This window comes from Rhinolophus ferrumequinum, chromosome 7 (genome assembly GCF_004115265.2).
Source record: "Rhinolophus ferrumequinum isolate MPI-CBG mRhiFer1 chromosome 7, mRhiFer1_v1.p, whole genome shotgun sequence".
NCBI classification, from domain to species: domain Eukaryota; kingdom Metazoa; phylum Chordata; class Mammalia; order Chiroptera; family Rhinolophidae; genus Rhinolophus; species Rhinolophus ferrumequinum.
The window spans coordinates 976583-995755 of NC_046290.1; the positions used below are offsets into that span (position 1 = coordinate 976583).

The 19173-nt window shown below is 55.0% G+C and overlaps 2 protein-coding genes across 4 annotated transcripts; one reads left to right on the top strand and one right to left on the bottom strand.

The window, feature by feature from the left end:
- Positions 1-7090: 7090 nt before the first annotated feature.
- On the bottom strand, positions 7091-9651 carry MRPL36 (mitochondrial ribosomal protein L36). Of its 3 annotated transcripts, none has more exons than XM_033110914.1 (2): positions 9127-9651; positions 7091-7518 (listed from the first exon to the last, which is right to left on the bottom strand). In XM_033110914.1, exon 2 carries the CDS (start codon positions 7503-7505, stop codon positions 7185-7187), a length of 321 nt encoding a protein of 106 aa, XP_032966805.1. In that variant the 5' UTR covers positions 7506-7518; positions 9127-9651; the 3' UTR covers positions 7091-7184. The 3 variants fall into 3 exon arrangements, with proteins under 3 accessions (XP_032966805.1, XP_032966806.1, XP_032966804.1); XM_033110915.1 differs by having other exon boundaries at positions 9117-9651; XM_033110913.1 differs by lacking the exon at positions 9127-9651 and adding an exon at positions 8353-8943.
- A 138-nt stretch (positions 9652-9789) lies between these two features.
- On the top strand, positions 9790-15755 carry NDUFS6 (NADH:ubiquinone oxidoreductase subunit S6). Its single transcript, XM_033110912.1, has 4 exons — positions 9790-9973; positions 10865-10918; positions 14803-14925; positions 15579-15755. The coding sequence occupies exons 1-4, from the start codon at positions 9839-9841 to the stop codon at positions 15642-15644; spliced, it is 378 nt and encodes a 125-aa protein (XP_032966803.1). The 5' UTR covers positions 9790-9838; the 3' UTR covers positions 15645-15755.
- Positions 15756-19173: the final 3418 nt, after the last annotated feature.

A 19173-nucleotide genomic window follows, 5' to 3' on the forward strand; every position in this document is an offset into this window, starting at 1 on the left:
TGTGCACCCACCCCACAGGGGGCGGGGCACTGGAGCCTGAGGGGACGGAGGTCAGGCTCCTTCCCATCCTGGCCCACGGGCCTCACGTGCAGGCCTCCGCAGACTCTCACATTTTCAGCTGAAGCTGCCAGATGGGGCTGACCCTGGTGGGGAGGGGCTCAGGGGTTCCAACCTAAGCGTACCCACTGCTCCCTCAGAAGGAGCTGGGAAAGTAGCCCAGGAATTTTGCACAGGAACATTCTAGATCTCTGCCTTCTTTCTCCTTTCTTCTTCTCTTTTCTAGGCAGTGGGCCTTTCAACCAGCCCCTACCCCCGACTCCACCAAGTAACCCAGATGTCCCAGCAAGCACAGCTCCACACTGATTCCCAGAGGGGTGATGCCGCTCCCTTTCTCTGTCTCTCTCACATGCTCTCTCACACATGTGTGCACATGCATGCACACAGCACATGCATGTGCACACATCGCACAGAGCACACATGTGCATGCTACATGTGCAAACATACCACGCACGAGCACACACCACAAAATGTGCAATCATATGCGTGCACACATACACACTGCACAACACACACGTGGACACACACAGGGACAGGCGGACATACAGATGCACACGCACACACATGCACACCATACCACAATACACACACACACACGTGTACACACACACACACACACACACACACACTCTGCCCTTCTACAGATGACCCAGTGGGTCCCTGCCAGCTTGGTCCTTTCACTGAGGCTCAGCCCTGCCCCTTGGGGTAATTGGTCCCCGGAGGTCCCTGGAGGACCAGTGTGAGCAGTTTATCTGCACCCAGAGCTCCGAGAGGTTCCTGAAGGGGCCGCAGGAAGGACATACGCTTCACGACGAGGGTTTTAAAATGGTCATCCTGTGTGTGGGTCGGATGGCTAGAGTCGCTTCATGCCCCTCGCCCAGTGTGAGAGGTGACTTATTCACAGCATTGGGGGCTTTGTGCGTGCGGGGCTCCGAGTTTGGCCCAGTGCGCCTGCTCCAGAGGTTCACATGCTCACCTACAAATAACAGTGGTGACAGGTCCCCTGTCACTACCTGCTGATGGACGGTCCCCTCTCCTGCCATTACAGCCTTGCGACTGTGGGAATATTAATTTAAGTGGTAGTTAATTTCTAATGAATTCCACCCAAGCGGTTAATATGGTCCCTCGGTGTTATGGTAACCTTCACGGGTCATTGCATTATGTAAATAAATCCTACTTTATGCTGGTTTATTTAAAAAGAGCACAACTGGGGGGTCTGGCTAAGCGTGGTCTGTTCACACACGGCGAGGACTCGGCAGGAAAACCTTCATGGGGGAGACACAGAACCCGCCAATCGCTCCCACCAGCCGGGGTCCTCACTGTGGGCTTCCCCCAGCTGACTGACAGGCTCTGGATAAACATCTCCAAATTCATCCTGTTGTATTCCAAGGAGAAAGGGGAGAGTTTTTGCCCTAAAACCCGTGTGAATTTAAAAAAAACACAACACCTTAAAAGAGCTTCTTCTCTGAAACCTCAGTCTGAGGGCAAGGCCATGGTGGGGGCCGGGCGGGAGGAGAAGGCTGGGCGGCAGCCCGGGGTCAGGTGTGAGCGGTGACACCACCGCCCAGCCAAGAGAGGGCCCAACCCCAGTCCGCCCCCCACGCCGGGGGTAGGTCTGGGTGTTTCCTCACCATGGCTGTGAAAGATGTGACCACTTGCTGACCCAGGGCTGGTCTGTGTGCAGAGTGGGAGGTGCGGTGTGCAGGTGGCTGAGGACACGGTCAGTTAGGAGATGGGGGCGGGGGTAGAGAGGGAAGCGGATGGCAAACCGACGGCCCCATTTCAAGTCCAGGACTGCAGCTGTCGTGTGACTGGACAGTACACATGGTCAGGGGGAACCTCGTCAGGATTTCGGGGGTCTGTGTGGTCACCGGTGGCTGCAGGTGGCTGAGGTCTCCTTGGCTTGCTGGAAGTGGAGACAACCCAGCTCAGGGAGGTCCATGCCAGTGGGACCTTCCTCAGGCTCCCCCTCTGTCCGATGGGCTGGCCTGTGCTTCTTGTTTTAAAGTGTGTGTCCCCTCGGGCTGAAGAGACCTTATTTTCCTGGATTGCCACCAAATCCTCACATGGGTGTTTGTTTGATTGATACTCTGCCAGTCGTCGTGCAAGCGTCGCTCTGTGCAGCACAGCTCCGGTGTGATGGATGCTGGCCACTCTCACCTCGCAGTCCCTGCGGGTTGCCCAGACCCGGCTTGGCTATGTTGGGCTGCTCCCCTCGTTTCCAGAATCTTGCTTGTGTGCTCAGTGACCGACTCATGGCCATTCTAATGGTCTTTGTAAGTAAAAGGGCTTGTGACAGGATTTCCTGAGCTTGGCGTCAATGTCCTGTGGAGCACTTTATCACCACAGCTGGTCACACATCCTCCCTGGCTGGACGCTGAGGGGCCATCACCTCCTCCTACAGCGCTCTCTCTCCTCCTCTCAAATTTGGAGGTTGATAACTGACCGTCTGGTCTGTCCCCTCCTCCTCAGCTCAGACTCCGGCCATATGACCTCTTGGGACCAGCCTTGGCGTCCTCCAAGGAGGCCCATTCAGGAGCCCGCATTTCAGCACGTGTCCCAAATACGTGGGACCTGCCCTTCCCTGCGTGACAGCCGCCAGCCCTGGAGCCTCTGCCACGACGCCCCCGGCCAGTACACTTCCAGGGCAATCCCTTTGCCTGCATTTTTCACCAGGCATTTTTCTCCCTTCGTGTTTCCCAGAGGCTGTGTCTCAGCCTCTGTTACCTTTCTACCTGGAATCACCCTTGTGCCCTTCTGCATCTCTTCACTGCCACTAATGCAGCCAGGCGGGCTCCAGCCCCACCCAGGGAAGGGGGAAGCGCTGAGGGTGTGGGGTCCCCTCGAATCATCCAACCTTTCCATGAGGCTGTTACTATTCGCAGCTTGCAGGTGAGCTCACCCCTGTGCAGTCTGGGCAAGTGACCATTCAGAGAATAGAGGAAGGCGGGAGAACACAGCCATAAAGTAGCTTATACATAGATAGAGACGGACTCCAGACACCAAGTTCAGGCATTGAAGAGGAAGGAGGGAGGGAAACAGAGAGAAAAGGAGGGAGGTTGATTCAGCCTTCCTCCAGACACCTTGACCCCATGCTATGGAGTTCTGCAAATCTGGAACTTCAGAAAGATTGTGTTTTTTTTCTTTCAATGGTCAGGTTATTCCTGAAGCTGAGATTTGGGAGAACTAAAATGATGTCCAGCCACCCTTCTTTCCCTCATTTGTAACAATGTCCCCAGACAGCGAAGGTGACATCAGCACCTGGCAGTGACAATGCTGCTGATTTCTCAGCAAACAGAGCCAGAGCTCAAATGTGGTAAAAGAAAAAGGAAAAGCCCACTTTGGAGGAGCCAGAGTAATACCCCTGACCTCAGTCCATAGTACACTAAATACTAAAGCAAACGGGAAAATCTGCATTTTCGTGAACGAATCCACATCAAATTCTGAAAATACCGAGAACCAGAAAACCACCTGAAACTCTTCCAATAAAAAGTATTAGAACATCACAAAAAATTACTGAAAGTTATTGGAGAAGGGGGGGTCCCATCCCATGGGAGGCATGGAAGATTCTGGATGCAGGTGTGAGTGTTGTGAGCCACTGAGAGCTGGGCATCCGTTTCCTTCCTCCCCGTGCACGTGAGCAGCAGAGCCCTAGCCAGCCCTGCACGCAGCTGACAGGAGCGTTTCTTGTCCTTCCTTCACAGCGAGGGGCAGCCTCTGGCAGACCTTTGGGAGAATCTAGGAGAGCTGCTTAAAAAGCTGAGAAGGATGAGGGGCAGCTGGTATTTGCTTTGTCCTCTAGCCCTTTCCTGTCCGACTGCCTGGAATGTTGGATGTAATAGCTGTGGCTCCAGCCACCATTTTGTGCCATGAGGTTGCCGTGAAAACTGAAACCAAGCACCGAGAATTGCTGGTGATGGAGAGGACGGAGACCGGGAAACCCAGACATGGAGAGTGCCATCTGATGTCCTTCCTTGGCGAAAGTGGGCAACACACTGCGTATTTTGTTTAAACCACTGCTATTTCCAGCCCCGTCTCTTGCAGGGGGCACAATATGTAGCTGATTTTATGTCGTCAGGTGATCAGGCAGGACTGTTTTCTTGTATGACTCCATACGCATACATACCATGGGTTTAGCACAGGGCGTGATGCAAAAGAAAAGCTTAATAAGTTTGGGTGAATGGATAAATAAATGAAGAACCACAGAGTGTGATTGACTTGCCAGACAGGACTCCTTGATCCTAGCTCAAACAACACAAACACGTTAGGTAGAAACTGTTAAAACTTAAAAGTGAAAAACTACGGCTTCGGTTTACAATAGGTCACTACATTCTATTCACCACTGAAAGAACAATACACCTCCAGACAAAATCTTAGGAGAAAGACTCACTCAGATGAACTGCTAGGATTTCTGCACAGTAATTCATGTTATGTTTAGTATAATGGCTTCACTATGTAAGGAAAAACAGGCATCGTTTTCTGAGGAAAAGACAATGAATCTTTCATGGTTCTGACCAGGCCAGCGGCGGAAATCCGCCTGAACCCCACGCGTGGGAGCTGCTTGGCGGGATCCTGAGGCTGGTAGGGGCTGGCTTCCTGGCAGCTCTGCTCTGAACAGCCACACAGCCAAAGTCAACTAACTTCTCATGCATGCAATGCGGAACAGCGCTCTTTGTTCTGTAAATTTCTCGTTTTTTCCATGTTTTTTAAACAGAAAACTGACAAGTAGGAACTTGGGAGAAAAAAATAACTGGCCTCTAACTGGAAATCTCAACCACTAATTACAACATAGGAGAAAATGCTTTACAAATCTAAAAAGGAAAGAGAAATTGAAAAAAAAATTTTTATATAGATGCAAAAAAATGCTCTAAGTCAAAACTAATATCCTATTCCAACTTGTTGAAGAAACCTGGGGCAGAGCGACCTGGGGAAAGAATGACGACTGCCCACGGCTACTGGCATGAGCCACCGTCCAGATGCGTCCCAGGTGTAGGGCAGGTGTGTAAAAAGGAGCGAGTGGACCGGCAGGGGCTTGTCGGGGGCGCCACAGGACGTGACTGAAGGGTGTTTTGGGAGCTGAGGATCCTGCTTGCTTCCGGGGAGAGAAACTGGGTCTGGGGCTCAAGAGGGAAACGTTGGCACTTCCAACAGTGAATACGTTGTCTATTAACAACTGAAATTAAAACCATTTTCAAAACTATTCTGTACCACTGGTAGTGGGTGGGGTATCGATCCCCGCCCAAATTTATGTCTCAGAACATGACCTCATTTGGAAGCAGGGTCTTCGCGGATCGTAGGTTAAGGCCCTTGAGATGAGGTCATCCTGCATTAGGTGGGAGAATACATTTTTGTTGCCTTAAGCCACAAATACGTTAATTTGTTATAACAGCTACTGGAAAATAACATTCCACTTATTTTTTCTTTCCTAAATTATCTAGTGAAAAGTACACTTGAAATACAATAATGAAATAAGTTAATTTCTTCCTTACTTTCCATCTTAAATTTGTACCCAGATAGTTAATATTGTAGGTTTCTCAGGCCGTAGAGTCTGACTATTGCAGCTCCTCACCCACGTCTGGGTTTGGCAGCTAGGAGGCAGACACTACGGACAGGAAGGAGATGGCTGTGTTCCAATAAAACTATTTTCAAAATGGGTGTCGAGCTGGACTTGGCCTATGGATCACAGTTTGCTGCCCTTGCCCCAAACAAATCTTCCGTCATGCTGGAATCGTGGGGCTATAAATGCTGGCCATCGGGCACCGGGAATGGATGAGCTGGGAGGGCCTGGTTGGCACATACTATATATGACCTTAGATCAAACAGGAGAGAGGAATGGCTTAAAAATCCCTTGATGCCCTGTTAGAATTCCGGTTGCCAGCAGTAGTCACAGGGTCGTGTGGACGTGGCCTCTTTGCTTCACTACATCCAGGACTGCCTGTCCCTCAGGGTCTCGAGTCACCCATGTGGACACATACCACCAGCCCTGTGACCTGTGTAGGGCCAGACCCTCACAGGTGAGGAGAAAATAATCAAGACGTGCATGTGTTTGTGGTATATGCGTGTGTGTGTGTATGTGTGTGCGCATGCGCGTGGGCGAGACAGCTCAAGACATAGAGAAATCCAGCACCGACTTCTGCATCTGTACTCCAGTGCCGGAAGCATTTGGGCTCCTGTGGATGGGACCGATCAGCCACTTCTTCAGGACAAAGTCGTGGGCTTGGTCTTGGAGGGTGGGCGGGTTCTGAATACGGGGAGAGAAGGGGCTGCCCGTACACAGCAGGCGTTATCATTTGAGTCCAGTCATCCCGAGTGCCTACTGTGTGCCAGGCCCCGTGGCAGCCGCTAAGAGCAAGAGTGTGACCGAGAAATCCATTCTCAGAAGAACCCTGTGGGTGGACGGGGTGAGTAGAATCAGCCCCTTTAAACTCCAGGCTTCAAGGGAAGCTCCTGTCCAAGGCCCAACACCAGGACTCTGCAGAGCCAGGAGCCCACCAGGGCCTGTGGCTTCCGCTTCCCCACGGCTGAGCTCTGCCGTCCTCACAGGAGGGGCCCCATGCCCACACACGTATGTACACGTACCATACCACACACGTGCACACTCACATCTCACACCCAGGATGGCAAACATATGTAACTGATATCCCAAACACCTGCACATAGAAACACTTAAACGGCCCCTGACTTAAGGACTGCTCTCAAGGCCTTCATCCTCGGCCTGAGAACAGGGACGTGGAGAGGAGTGTGAATCCTAGGGAAGCCGAGCAGCGTGGCTGACTGCACACCCGGGCTGAGTGCCACCGCACAGGAAGGCCTTCCAGACTGAATCTAGTTCTTTCTAAAGAACTGGCATTCTGATTTTGGGGGATAAACCGGCTTTCCCTCTGTCCTGCCTTTCTGCCGAGCACGAGCTCAGCTTCTGTGTCAAATAAACCCATGCGTTTCCCACTTGGGGCTCTGGCTGGATCAGATCTGGATACAGAGTGAGATGCCTGGAAAGTAGAATCCCCAGACTCTGAAGGTCAACAACGTTAGACCACAGAATATTTACATTTTATTTCCTTTGAAAAAGTAATACCATTTCCCAAGGAAATGATGCAGTTTTGCATATGATTTCACAGACAAAGGAGCTACATCTGCCTCTGCTTGTGCTTTGGATTCGTTTTGCAGTAGATAAACCACCGCCCACGCCTCTTCACGAGGTAACAGTCCCTGCAGCGCTTCCGGATGACGCCCTTGGTCTTGAACCCCACGGCAGGCTGCAGGCCAGGCAAGAGGCGGAAGGACAGAAGTGAGGTGGCTTCGCTGGGCTTTGCACCCGCTGGAACTCCAGCAGGAAGGGGACGCAGCAGGAGCGTGGAGAGCGCGCGGGGCGTCGCGGAGCAACGACTCAGATGCAGTAGAGGGTTCAAGGCAGAAACCATCATGTTCCTTATGAAAGCAGTCGCCATGCTGTGGCTGAACCTACGAGAGACGGTTGTGAGAGCTCCTTCGCGCGTCTCCCGACTCCACTGTGGCTTTCGCACACCAGGCCGAGGCGTCCGGGCTGCCCCGCTTCCGGGCCGTGGCGCAACCCCCCGAAGTCCACAAAGATCAGCGCGCTCCGCCTGAAGACAGGAGCACCGACCCGGCAGGGCCCTTTGCAATACCGCCCTTTGTGGGAGCCCCAGGCGTGGCTGCAGGGGACCTTGGGCGTAGGTCACGCCCCCCCACTTTGAAATAATTCAGCCAGGTCGAGCGAGGGGTTACCTGCCCTGCCCTGCCCTGCCTAGTGAAAGTAGCAATGACACCGCGACCCCCACCCCGAGCTCCTGGTCGGGCCACTTAGGGACTGAAGAAGGATCGGCGCCCACGTCTGGGAGGGGGGACCACATCCTCATAGGCGAGGTCACCAATTCTCTGTGACCTCCGACCCCGCACCCGGCTAAGGTTTAATGACGGACAGCATGGGGCTAGGTCTCCGGGGCAGAAAGCACCCGGCATCCGGGACGGCGTCAGACCGGCGGCTGCACGGAACCGCGGCGGGGCCGCTTCCCAGGCGGGCTGCGCAGGGCGGGCACCGAGAGCCTCGGCGCCAACACCCGCTAGATTCCTCGGGGCTCGCCCACGCCCGCGAGGTCCAGGACGGATCCGGCTCCACGCCGCCCTCCGCGACCTCTGACCGCGGCCCACCCAGGGAAACTGAGGCCGGGGGTCTCGGGGCCGCGCCCTCCCCGAGCCGCTCCGGGGGAGACGAGAACCCCACCGCCCCGCGGCCTCCCGGGACCCCAGCCCCTGGGGACCCCAGGGACTCCTAACCTGGGAAGAACCCGCGCGGGTCCCTGCGGCAGCGCGCCTGGCCTCGCGCCTGCGCAGTGGGGCGGGGATGCCGCCGCCAGGAGTCTCCGCCAGAAAGAAAGATGGCGGCGGGGTCACGTGGCAGCTTCCCGGATGCTGGGCGTAGAGTGCGAACCACTCGAGCGCGGGGTCTGAGGGCGCAGGCTTCGTCCCCCACCCTCTGTCCTTCCCCAGGCCCCTGCGCCCCCAGCCCGGAACGCCACCCGCCACCTGGCGCCCACGATTTGGGGGCGTTCTTGGGGAGATGCAAAAATGGGAAGGAAAATATATATCTAGAATGGCAAAGAAGTCACAACCAAGTAGGCGTTTAAAAAAGTGACAAACACTAACGTCAAAACAAAATCTAGAAAAACCACATGCCTGCATTACATGGACTCTGTAGGAAAACCGTGGTGAGGCTCAAGGAAACGAGTGGAAACCCACAATGGTCCTCACTGGTTGCTGTTAACCATCCTTTTTCCTCCAGCGTTTCATCAGGCAACGCTTCAAACAGAGGAGTGATAGAGTTTTGTGGGGGACATCCGTGTACCCACCACCCAGACTGCACGATGAACTCCCTAAACTCCCTACACCTGCCCTCCCGGGGATATGTCCGCGACCCCACACGGCTGCTTCCTGCGCACACGGAGGGGAGCTGCAGATGCGTGCACCGCCCGGGTGAGCTGGGGGCCGAGCACCCATCTGTGGGCACCTTTCTTTTCCGAGAGATTTTCAGGGCATCTCACCTGTCCTCACCTTGCGTCTTCTCCTCCACCTCCCCGGAGAGGAGTCCAGGCTGTAGGCGCCCTCAAATCCTGGAAGGGGAGGCGGGAGGCGACCGAACCCCAGTCCTGAGCTGAGGCTGCGCACGGCTGCCGTCGCCCATCCCGCCGGCTCCGTGCACCGACGGTGGGGAGGCGGCGAGGAGGCGCCGGGACGCTAGCAGGGCCCTGCCCAGGTGCACTCGGAGCAGTAGGCCTGTCCAGGGCTGGTGGCACGGTTGGCGGGGTCTGTGACAACGGTTGTGTTTTACTGGTGGCTTCGTTGGGGCTCTACTGCAGAAATCCCTAAACAGACCGTCCCCGCGGCCACACGGAAATGCGCCCTGCGCAACGGGAATGCACGTCCAGTGTCCTCTCTAGGCAGGGACTCTTCCCCCAAAACATGTATGTTCCTCCCCTCCGTGACTATCGATTGCCATCGAGTGCAAACAGTGCATCTGCACTTTCCATCCTCCCCTGCGCTCCCCCTGGTAAGAATCACCGAGCAGCCTTTAAGTGCTAAGGTTGCGCGCAGTTTCCCGCCTATTTCGGGGGCAGGCCCGGCCCGCAGCCGCACCTAACAGGTCGCGCCTGCGCGATTGCAGCGCGCGTGCGCGCCTCTCCCGGCCATCGCGGGCCTGGAGGAGGCTGTGCGCGTGCGTCGGCGCTGGCGCGTCGACGCGCCAGGTCAAGGGTCAGTCCGCAAGATGGCGGCGGCAGTGACCTTCTGCCGGCTGCTGTGCAGGAGCGGCGGCGCGGCGGCGCTGAGCCTTCCGCCGGGTGCCAGGTGTTTCGGGGTGCGGACCTCGCCGACCGGGGAGAAGGTGACGCACACCGGCCAGGTAACCGCTGCGGCGCGCAGAGCGTCCGAGTGGGCGGAGCCCCGGCCCGGCCCCCGTCTTTCCCCTGCCCACGGTGCCCGGGTGTTCCGGTGCGCCCGGTCCCCCAGCGCCCCAGGCCCGCGGACGCCCCTCGGCCCCTGCTCTCGCCTGGCGGCCCTTGCGGCCTTCTGTGGTGGCGCAGAAGCGGCGGCTGAGTCCCGCCCGAGGCCCGCGTTCCGCCGGCCGCGGGCTGAGCTGCTGGCGCCACACTCACCCCGGTGGAGGGAAACGGGTGGCGCGGAGCCCTCGTCGGCGACGTGCTGGCAGGTGATGTGGTCTTAACCGCAGCGCGGCCGCACACTCTAAAATGAGGCTGTCCCCCAACGGGGAGTGTTGAGCACGGTGGGGAGGCTTCTTCCCGTCGGACTGAAAACTACCGATTGTGGTCAGATCTTCCAATGTTCGTGTGATGTGTGACGTTAGGTAACACGCTCGCGTAACTCGAGAGTCTGCTGTAGTCCAGACAGAAAAGCACTGTTAGACTGGAATCGCCAGCCAAAAGGTGAGACCCTGAGTGCCTGTGTCACTGAGGTGTCGTCGCCCCGTAGACGGAGGGGCAGCTAAGCTGGCAGCCCGACGTGAAGAAGGTGGGAGGCGCCTCCTGCGCCCGACTTTGTCCCTTCTGCCCCCCCCCCCCTTTGCTGCCTCCCGAGTCAGGGTATTGGCCTCCTCGGCTTAGGTGTCTTGCTGAAAAGTGCCCCTGCTTACACAACTATGTTTTATCCCTCTCGTGTTTGATCACGAATGGCCTAAATGTTTGGAAACACTTTTCTGTCATGTTTATGACTGATATTGAGGGACCTCTTTCAGACTTAAGTTTGTGAAAATCACATAGGGTCTTTTTCTTTTCAGGCTTATGATGGTAAAGACTACAGGAAAATTCGATTTGTAGGTCGTCAGAAAGAGGTAAGAGATCATAAAACCTTTCTATAACCAACAAGAACTATTAATATGAAAGATTTAAAGAATTCTCCCCAAATTGTGAGCACCCTAGAAGCTCTGGAGGTCTGCATGTTTTTCTAAATGTTAAATGTGTCTATTTCTGGTTTGGTTCTTTTCCTCTCTGCAGTGTGTAACACCACATCCCGTAAGTGTAGTTCTGGTTTATGTATAAACGACAGCACTCTTTGCTTTCATTTCTGTGCCTTATACTGTTGAGACCCTCGGATTAAAGCTTCGTCATCCGTAGTCCCTTTGAGTCACTCCTTCCCCTCATCAGCCAGTTGATTCTTCTTAAGCCTCAGCTTTCCCTAATTGTGTCCCGTTCCTCCCCCACCCCCCATCTTGATTGCATCTACCATTCCCAAAGTCTGATTTTCTACTCCATTTCTACTTTGTGGGTGTTGTGGGGGCCGGGACAGTTGTGGAGACGGAGTTCAGAACACTGGATGGAGCAGCTCGGAGCAAATTGCCCTGTGGCTGACATTGTGGCCTGGCCCCCAGCTCCCTGTCTCAGCTCTTCTGATGTTTTAGCAAGCACCTGGGTCTGTCACAGACTCCTCTCTGCTGGAGATTCTACTGTGGCTTCTGTGTTCTGATTGCCATAGCAGGGGGCAACTGGGAGCAACAAAACCAAACAGAATCAGAGTTGTTGAAGCTGCTAAAGTATTGGTGGGGTTGCCTCACTCTCTGTGAGCTCACCTACGCCCAGAGCTGGCCGCAATCCCTGCCCCCATCCCAGCGTGGGGTCTCTGGGGCCTTCTCCTATTCAGCATCCTGAGTGTCTAGGGGCACGTCTTCAGGTTGTGAAAGGTGCTCAGCAAGTAGGCATTCTACTCTGGCTTTCATTCTTACAGCAAAAATTGGGTGTTTAGTAGTATTTTAAAATTAGTTTAGTTTCCAAGAGACGTTCTTCTTGTTTTAGAAGACTTTAGGTATGCTGAAAAATTGCCCAGAATGTCCAGATAGCCCCTTGTCCCCTGCACATAGCAACCTATTGTTAACATTTGGCGTTTGGTAACATCTGCTACATTTGTTACAAGTGCTCATTGAAATCCCTGCTGAGGATTGTTACAATAGTATCACCTCAAGTCCCTAGTTTATCTGAGGGTCACTCTGAGTTGTGTACTCGCTGGTGTTCACCAGTGCCTGGCTTGTATCCACCATTACAGTCAAACAGGGCAGTTTCATTGCCCTCAAAACCTTCTGTGCTCCACCCATTCATCCCTCCTTTGAGAATTTTGTCCAAACTCACGTAGTTTAAAATTAATTTGGAGGAGAACTTCAGTTTTTATTATGGTTTAAAAATTATACATGTGTGTATAAACAAATGTATTTAAGTATTATTATTGGTGTCACAGTTAAAAACACCTTGTATTCAGAATAACTGAACTGGGGCTTTTTGTTTATTCCAAACTTACAAATTTCCATGAACAGGGTCAATATTTTACAAAGTATTGATTATTCAACTGGATTATTTCCTTTTCGTTCTTTTTTCCTTTCTTTCTTTTTTTTTTGAGGGTGCAGCTCATAGTGGCCCATGTGGGGATCGAACCAACAACCTTGGTGTTATTAGCACCGCACTCTAACCAACTAAGCTAATTGGCCACCCCGGTTATTTCCTTTTTATACTAGTTTTAATGTTTCATAGAATCATATATTTTGTATTTAATGGATTTAATCTTAGTTTGATATAAGGGAATAAACTTTTCAGAGGAACTGTCACTTCCAAAAACATAAGTTTAAAAAAAATAGAACAGCTTACTGACAGATGAATAATTTAAACCTGAATGTCTTTTTGCCCATATCAATTGATCAAGAGATAAATAGGTTCATTATTATTATTATTATTATTATTATTATTATTATGTTAGTGACGTGTGGAGGCTTATTTTTACAGCGGTGGGACACTTTAGAGTGTGTGACATACCACGTGCATATGCGAACACTGCATTTATAGCTGCTGCAAAGTGTGTGGGCCATTGGCGTGTTTTCTGCACCGATTTTCTCGGGAAGTCCTTTTCCTGTCCTTTTCTGGAGCCAGGCGGCTCGTGCAGCCCATGTCTTAATCTGAATCAGAAGCTGGGCCGTGGCCGGAGCCCTGGGCTCTTCCTTGGTTTCCGTGTGGCTGAGCTGGGTCCCGGGAAGGAGGTGTTACTCATGGGAGTCGGGGTCGCCCTGGAGCTGCAGTCCTGAGTGACAGGGCCCTTCCCACAGGAGACAGCCAGGCTCTTGGACTGTGTGATGGGCCTTTGTGTCATGTTTGTCACTGAGGTAGACATCGTGCTATTTATACCATGAGGCCTCATTTGTATGGCGCGTGGCTTCGTTTGCAGGGGAGCTGAGCAGGACACCACTGACTGTAGCCCGTTGAGAGGCATGGTGGAAGGGCGTGGGGGGCGTCGGCAGAGAGACACCGCTCAGAGGAGCTGTCTGCACGCCTGCTGTGCTTGTGTCACGGGCTGCGTTTCCTAGTAACTCCTGCTGTGTTTCTGGAACTAGAACATTAAGGAAAAGCTAAAATCCTAATCTGTAACTGACAAAGCTTTTGGAAAATCCTGAGACCTTTCCAAAATGTCCACATTCCGTGGGTTCAGGGCATCTGAGCTGGTGGGGGGTGTTTGGCATCGTCTGTGTTGGTGGCAAGTGAGGCCTTCTCCGTGTGTGAGTGTGAAGGGCTCTGCCACTGCGTTGTGTGTCCTCTAGACAGAGGCAGCCGGCTTGGGACAAACAGTTCACTGAGCTTGATTGTGCTCTTGTTATTTTCAAGTTTTATTAAAATTAAACGCCCCCGCCCTCCATGTGTAAAGATTTATGTATGCCTAATCTTTGTTTTCTTGTCTCCCTGAGGGCAGTAGGTCTCTGGGGGAGGTGGGATTTGGGGCAGTCGGGGATGGAAGCCCCATGGCCCTGGATGGCCAGGGCCGAGTGGGCAGAGCGGTTCTCACGTGTGGTGACAAAGAAGGACTAAGGTTATTCCCGAGCCCAAATCTCAGAAACCTCGGGTGACGCTGACGAATGTGCTTCCTAGCCTCAGGCCCCATCTTTCTCCATTCAGCCGTCCCTACTTGTGCTAGCTTTCCGTGGTCCTGTAAGGGAAGAGCGGTGTCCCCTCTGACTGTTTGTTCTTTGTGGTGTGTTCCGTGGCTTTCATAGATGTGGTCCTGATGTTGTTGTGTACTCTGGCCAGTTAATGATGGGAAGAGGTGCCTCAGGCGACATCATCCTTGGGACGTGGGCCATGTGTGGGACACAGAGGGCGACTGTGATCACAGTAGAAGCTCCAGAAGGGAGAGAGCGTGGGGGAGGCAAACGGGGCTTCATCACGGGATGTGCAGCGCTGGGAGCCACAGCCCCAGGCGTGGGGCTGGTGACCATGTGGCCGAGCCTAGCGGGGCTTGAGGCCCGCTGGGGACCGCGGCTCCGGCTTCAGTCCTTTACACATACACTGATGCGCCACTTGTACAGTTTTCCGTGTCACGTGTTTCGTCTCCTGTGGTCACCGAGATCAGCCTTAAGCCGGCAGGTACGACCAAGATGGGTCTCCCGTCCAGGGTCCCCAACCTGCCACCGCAGGGCACCGTAAGAGAAACCATCTGCCAAGCCAGGGTGTTTGAACTGCCGTTTTGAAACTGTGTCCCAGTGAAAAGTTAAATGTGTGTGTATACACGTGCATTCGTCAAATTATTCCTGTGTTTTGAAGACCTACAGTTACACTTAAATGAAAATGTATGAGTATAATGCTGCCTGGCTGGCGGTGCTGGGATATGGGGGTGGTCTACCTGTATCTGCAGTTCGCCACATTGTCCAGGTTTTGTACTTGTCTGTACAAGACTCACTTCCCGTTGCAGGTGAATGAGAACTTTGCCATTGACCTGATAGCCGAGCAGCCCGTGAGTGACGTGGGGAGCCGCGTGATAGCGTGTGACGGCGGCGGGGGGGCGCTGGGCCACCCGAAGGTCTACATCAACTTGGTAACGTGACGCGTTGCCTCCCAGCGCTCGCCGTCTGTCCCGTCCCGTCCCGGCTGTGCTCACAGGGTGGCCCTTGCAGTGTTGCCTTGACAGCACCTGCTCGCACTCGATCTCGTCACAAGCCCCCCGGCAGGGCTGAACACGGGCACCACGATATGCCGTGCGCTGTGCGGAGCTGCTGGCGTTCTGAGGCCCTTGTTCACGATACGCACACCGTCAGAGCCCTAGAGGGGAGCACGGGGGGTGTCAGACACCGGGGTCCGCCAGCCAAGGCTCAGCTGGGCACATGGTGCATGGGGAAGGGCACGGCCGCACCACCCAGGGCGCCCCTTCTGGTGGCATGAGCGGGCTGGGATGCTTAGGGTGAGAGCCCGCCCTCCGGGAGGGACCGAGCGAGGGAAGCCGTGGCTGTTGTGCCGACACTGTCTGTGCTCTGTGCTCACGGCGGTCCTCTGAGCTGACCCGACGCTGGGGGAGGAGCTGGAGCTGGGCCGGGGCCGGGCACTCACCGTCCGCGGCTCAGCCGTGAAGCGTGAGGTGGGCTTCTGGCTAACGGTCCAGTTAGGGTTCGTGCACGCTCTCGGTGTCCCATGTGTAACTGGTTTAGGTTTCAAGTTGAACATGGAAATAAGAGATCTTTTGGATTTTTTCAGGACAAAGAAACGAAGACTGGGACGTGCGGTTACTGCGGCCTCCAGTTCCGACAGCAGCACCACTAGGCAGCCAGTGGCCTGGGCCTCGGCCGCGTCCTTTTACATGTTAGTGTGAAACAGGCAGATGCTCGCGCTGTGCAAGCGTGTCCTGGTGCCAATAAAGCGTCTTCTCCAGGACGGCCGCCCTCAAGTGTGTTTCTTTCACAGAAGAGACGTTTGAAAACGGCGTCACTTAGAAGCACAGACTGAAGCAGGATCTTCCCCCCCCCCCCCCCCTGCGTGTGCCCGATGCTTCTGTAGCATGTCCTTTAATCCATGTGACCACCCCGGCAGGTGAGAGAAACAGGAAGAAAATTCTACAGTTATCCCTTCAGCTACAGTTTCAATTCCTGATATTTCCCAAACCTGGAACTGCTGTGGTCACACACGGTGGCGTCCCAAATCCACCACCAGACCTCCGTCCTTCAGTCTGTCCTTAGAAACGATAGGTCCAGACGCCGTGTCTGCAGTAAGTGACCAGGCAGCAGTGGCTCTCAGATGCAGTGGCCGTGCCTGGGCTTCCATCGTGCAGCGGAGCCCCGGCCTCCCGGTTCTGCGCCGCTCTGTGCAGGGGTCCGGCATGATGTCATCCGGGGGGCGAGCTCTGGTCCTTCCCCTCTGAGCATCACTGGTCCCCGAGACTGTTAGGAAATCGGAATGCACTTTCCCACAAAAGAAGGGCTCCAGTCCTCCCCCCAACTCCCACTTTGTGCTTGGATAATGGGAGCTGTGGGGGGCTGGAGCAAGGCTCTGTGGCTTTGGGGCTGGGGCGCCTGATGTCAGGGAACCGCTCACCTGATGTCACAGATTTGCCCCCACGGGGAGGAGCAGTCCCACAGCTGCTGGCACTCCAGTCTGCGGGTGTGTGGACAGCCCGGTGACAGTCCCAGGTGTCACAGCATGAACCGAGGTGGTGAGGTGCTCAGGTCACTGAGGGGTAACAGCCTGTGCTCAGTGCCATCCCGAAGGCCACCTCTGGGCCCCCTCGTCTGTCTGGTCATGCCAGGGGTGCCAGCGGGCCCGCCACATGGGGAAGGGCCCCTGGGCTGACTACTGTGCCTGTTACTGGTTTCACAGTATTTGTAGTTCCTCTGTCCCACAGACGCTGGTGGTTTAGACACCGGGCAGTCCAGGGCTAGCCATGCAATGCCTGGGGCTGGGCGCTTCTCACAGAAAGGAACCCCCCACACGAGCCAGAGGTCTGAGGTCGTGGGCCTCGGTCGCCCTGGAGACAGGAAGCGTCTTCCAGGCTTCCCTCCAGCTCCCCATGTGCACCCAGCAGTGCAGTGTGTGCCTCCATGCTCGCAGGGCCTCCTGTGACCTCCCCCAAGTTCCCATTCCTGTAGTGGGTGAGACAAAGGCCGGGCCTGCATGGCCAGGGCCCAGGAGACTCAGGGAGGGGCCTGTTTGGGGGACCTTCATCAGGTGTGCAGCCAGGTGGGCTCTGTGGCCCCGGCCGGCCCTTCAGACCAGGTGCCTTGACCTGGGCCTGATGCCAAGACGAAGTATCACTGCTCGCTGCCTCCTCTGGGACTCTGCAGTGTGTGCAGGGGACAGCTGCCCTCCGGGAGCCAGGAGACAAGTGAGGAGCCTTCCTCTTGATGGAAAAGTCTGAATAGACACAAGAACTTGAGTAATTTGCACAAGAAAGTCAAAAGGTTGCACCTACCAGTTAATCTTGAGACATAAAAATGAAATAACTTATTTCTGAAGCCAAATGGAAGCAGATGAACCCATTAGGCTGGGGGCATTCAAACGCGCTATTTCCTCAGCTGGAGGGGGCACAGCAGAGGAGATTGGGGTCCCCCGGCCAAGTCCAGGCTCCGCCCCAGAAGTGGTCCCACCCGTGGGGGGTGTGGGGCCATCATGCAGCTCTGAGGGACAATGTCTGAGTCCAGCAAGGCCCTGACCTGGGGACTGCCAGCAGGCACTGGGTGTCCCCCACTGTCTGTCCCCACGAGCATGCCGGCCATGTTATTTCCGGTTTACAGGTGGGCCAACGGGGAGGCCTGGTCAGGTGCAGCTCCGGAGCCTGTATTAGTGGCATGGCCGGCTGGACCCCTGGGACCTCAGCAGGATTGTTCTCAGCGCAGACCTATGCCCCCCAGACCACGTGGGCTCACTTTCCTCTTCAGGGTTCGCTGAAAATAGAAGTAAAAATTATAACCACTTGACTTTTACAAAGAAAAGTGCATTATTGCATCAAAAAAGACCAGTTTCAAACACACCAGTCTGTGCCCGCTAAGGGAGATGTCCCAGGTGCATGGTCACCCAGGAAGCCTGCCTGCAGTCACAGGGCCATTGGCAGCGGACTCCACCACGGTCCAGGTAGTCAGGCACTCTCCTCCCCTCTGTCCCCGCACCTGCTACCTGTGCCCCTGGGCCTCCCAGGGGAGGGCGCCTTTGCCGCAGCTCCTGGAGTCAATACGAGCCACGTTCTGCAATCACAAGTGTCCCTATGAAAGTACTGGCAGCTGAGAGGAAGACAGTATGTTCTGAGCTGGTCAGGGCCGTGGACACAGCCATCATGGGCGTCCCTGCATGTAGGGGCTGCTCAGACGGGGCTGCATGTGTCTGCAGATGTCCTGTGACGGCTGCATTGTAACAAACATGCGCAGGGGGCAGGAGAACGTTCTCGACCAATGGATCCTGTCGAAGGATCATCTTTATAGCAAGCCTTTTAGCAAAGTGACTCTCTACCCCACCTAATCTGTTTTCTCCAGGAAATCAATAATAACGCTGGTGAGGGGAGAGGGAGAGGACACGTCCCTGAGGACTGAGCCAGCTGGCCAGCAGCGTCAGCGTTCGCCATGTATGTCCAGGAACAGGTACTCGTGGTTTCCAGACTCTGGACGTCAGCAGGGGCCAGCAGGGAGGGTGGCGGGCAGCACTGGGGTGTGGGGCAGCATGTGCTTGCAGTTGCCCATGCCTGAAGCCTGGGAAGCCACCGGGGACAGATAATGAATTGGGAAACCTGCCCAACAGTCCCTCTCATTTCTCCTTTGGGCATCGAGTACAGACATCATTACAGACCATGAATGAACGGGGTACGGAAACATGAGCGTGGACAGGAGAAAGCTGGGTGTGCGGGGGGGCCGGCTTGTGAGGTCAGATCTGTCCCTGTCAGGACCTCTCCACTTGGTGGGGTGCAGGGGGTGCCCTGGAGTCCAGGAGAAGGGGACAAAAGCCACCCAAGGTGTTTCAGGGGCAGACACAGAGAGGAAGGGCACCGAGTGGGAAGAGGTATGGGAGTGGGGGCTCCTTTGAGGGGCAGGTGGTCCCTGGAGGGGTGGGAAAGACTGGGAGTGCTGAGTCTTGGGGCTTCTCTCTCGGGCCAAACCTAGGCACGGCCGTGGGGGTGTGGAAGTGAGGGGCCTGGCCCCACCCCAGAGGATTCTGTGCGGGGCTGGGTGGCTGGGATGAGCAGACCCTGCCTCCCCCATCACCGCTGACAGCGCCTCCTCATGTCTTCTCCTGTGACCAGGAGTGCGGAAGACCACAACACACAACTGCCTCCTCTGGGACGCTGGAGCGATTTCGCAGGAGGAGAAAAGCT

Coding starts and splice junctions, on each gene's coding strand:
- MRPL36 (XM_033110914.1), bottom strand. CDS start 7,505: ATGGCGACTGCTTTCATAAGGAACATGATGGTTTCTGCCTTGAACCCT.
- NDUFS6 (XM_033110912.1), top strand. CDS start 9,839: ATGGCGGCGGCAGTGACCTTCTGCCGGCTGCTGTGCAGGAGCGGCGGC. Junction 9,974..10,864: donor AGGTGACGCACACCGGCCAG/GTAACCGCTGCG, acceptor TTTTCTTTTCAG/GCTTATGATGGTAAAGACTA. Junction 14,926..15,578: donor CGAAGGTCTACATCAACTTG/GTAACGTGACGC, acceptor GGATTTTTTCAG/GACAAAGAAACGAAGACTGG.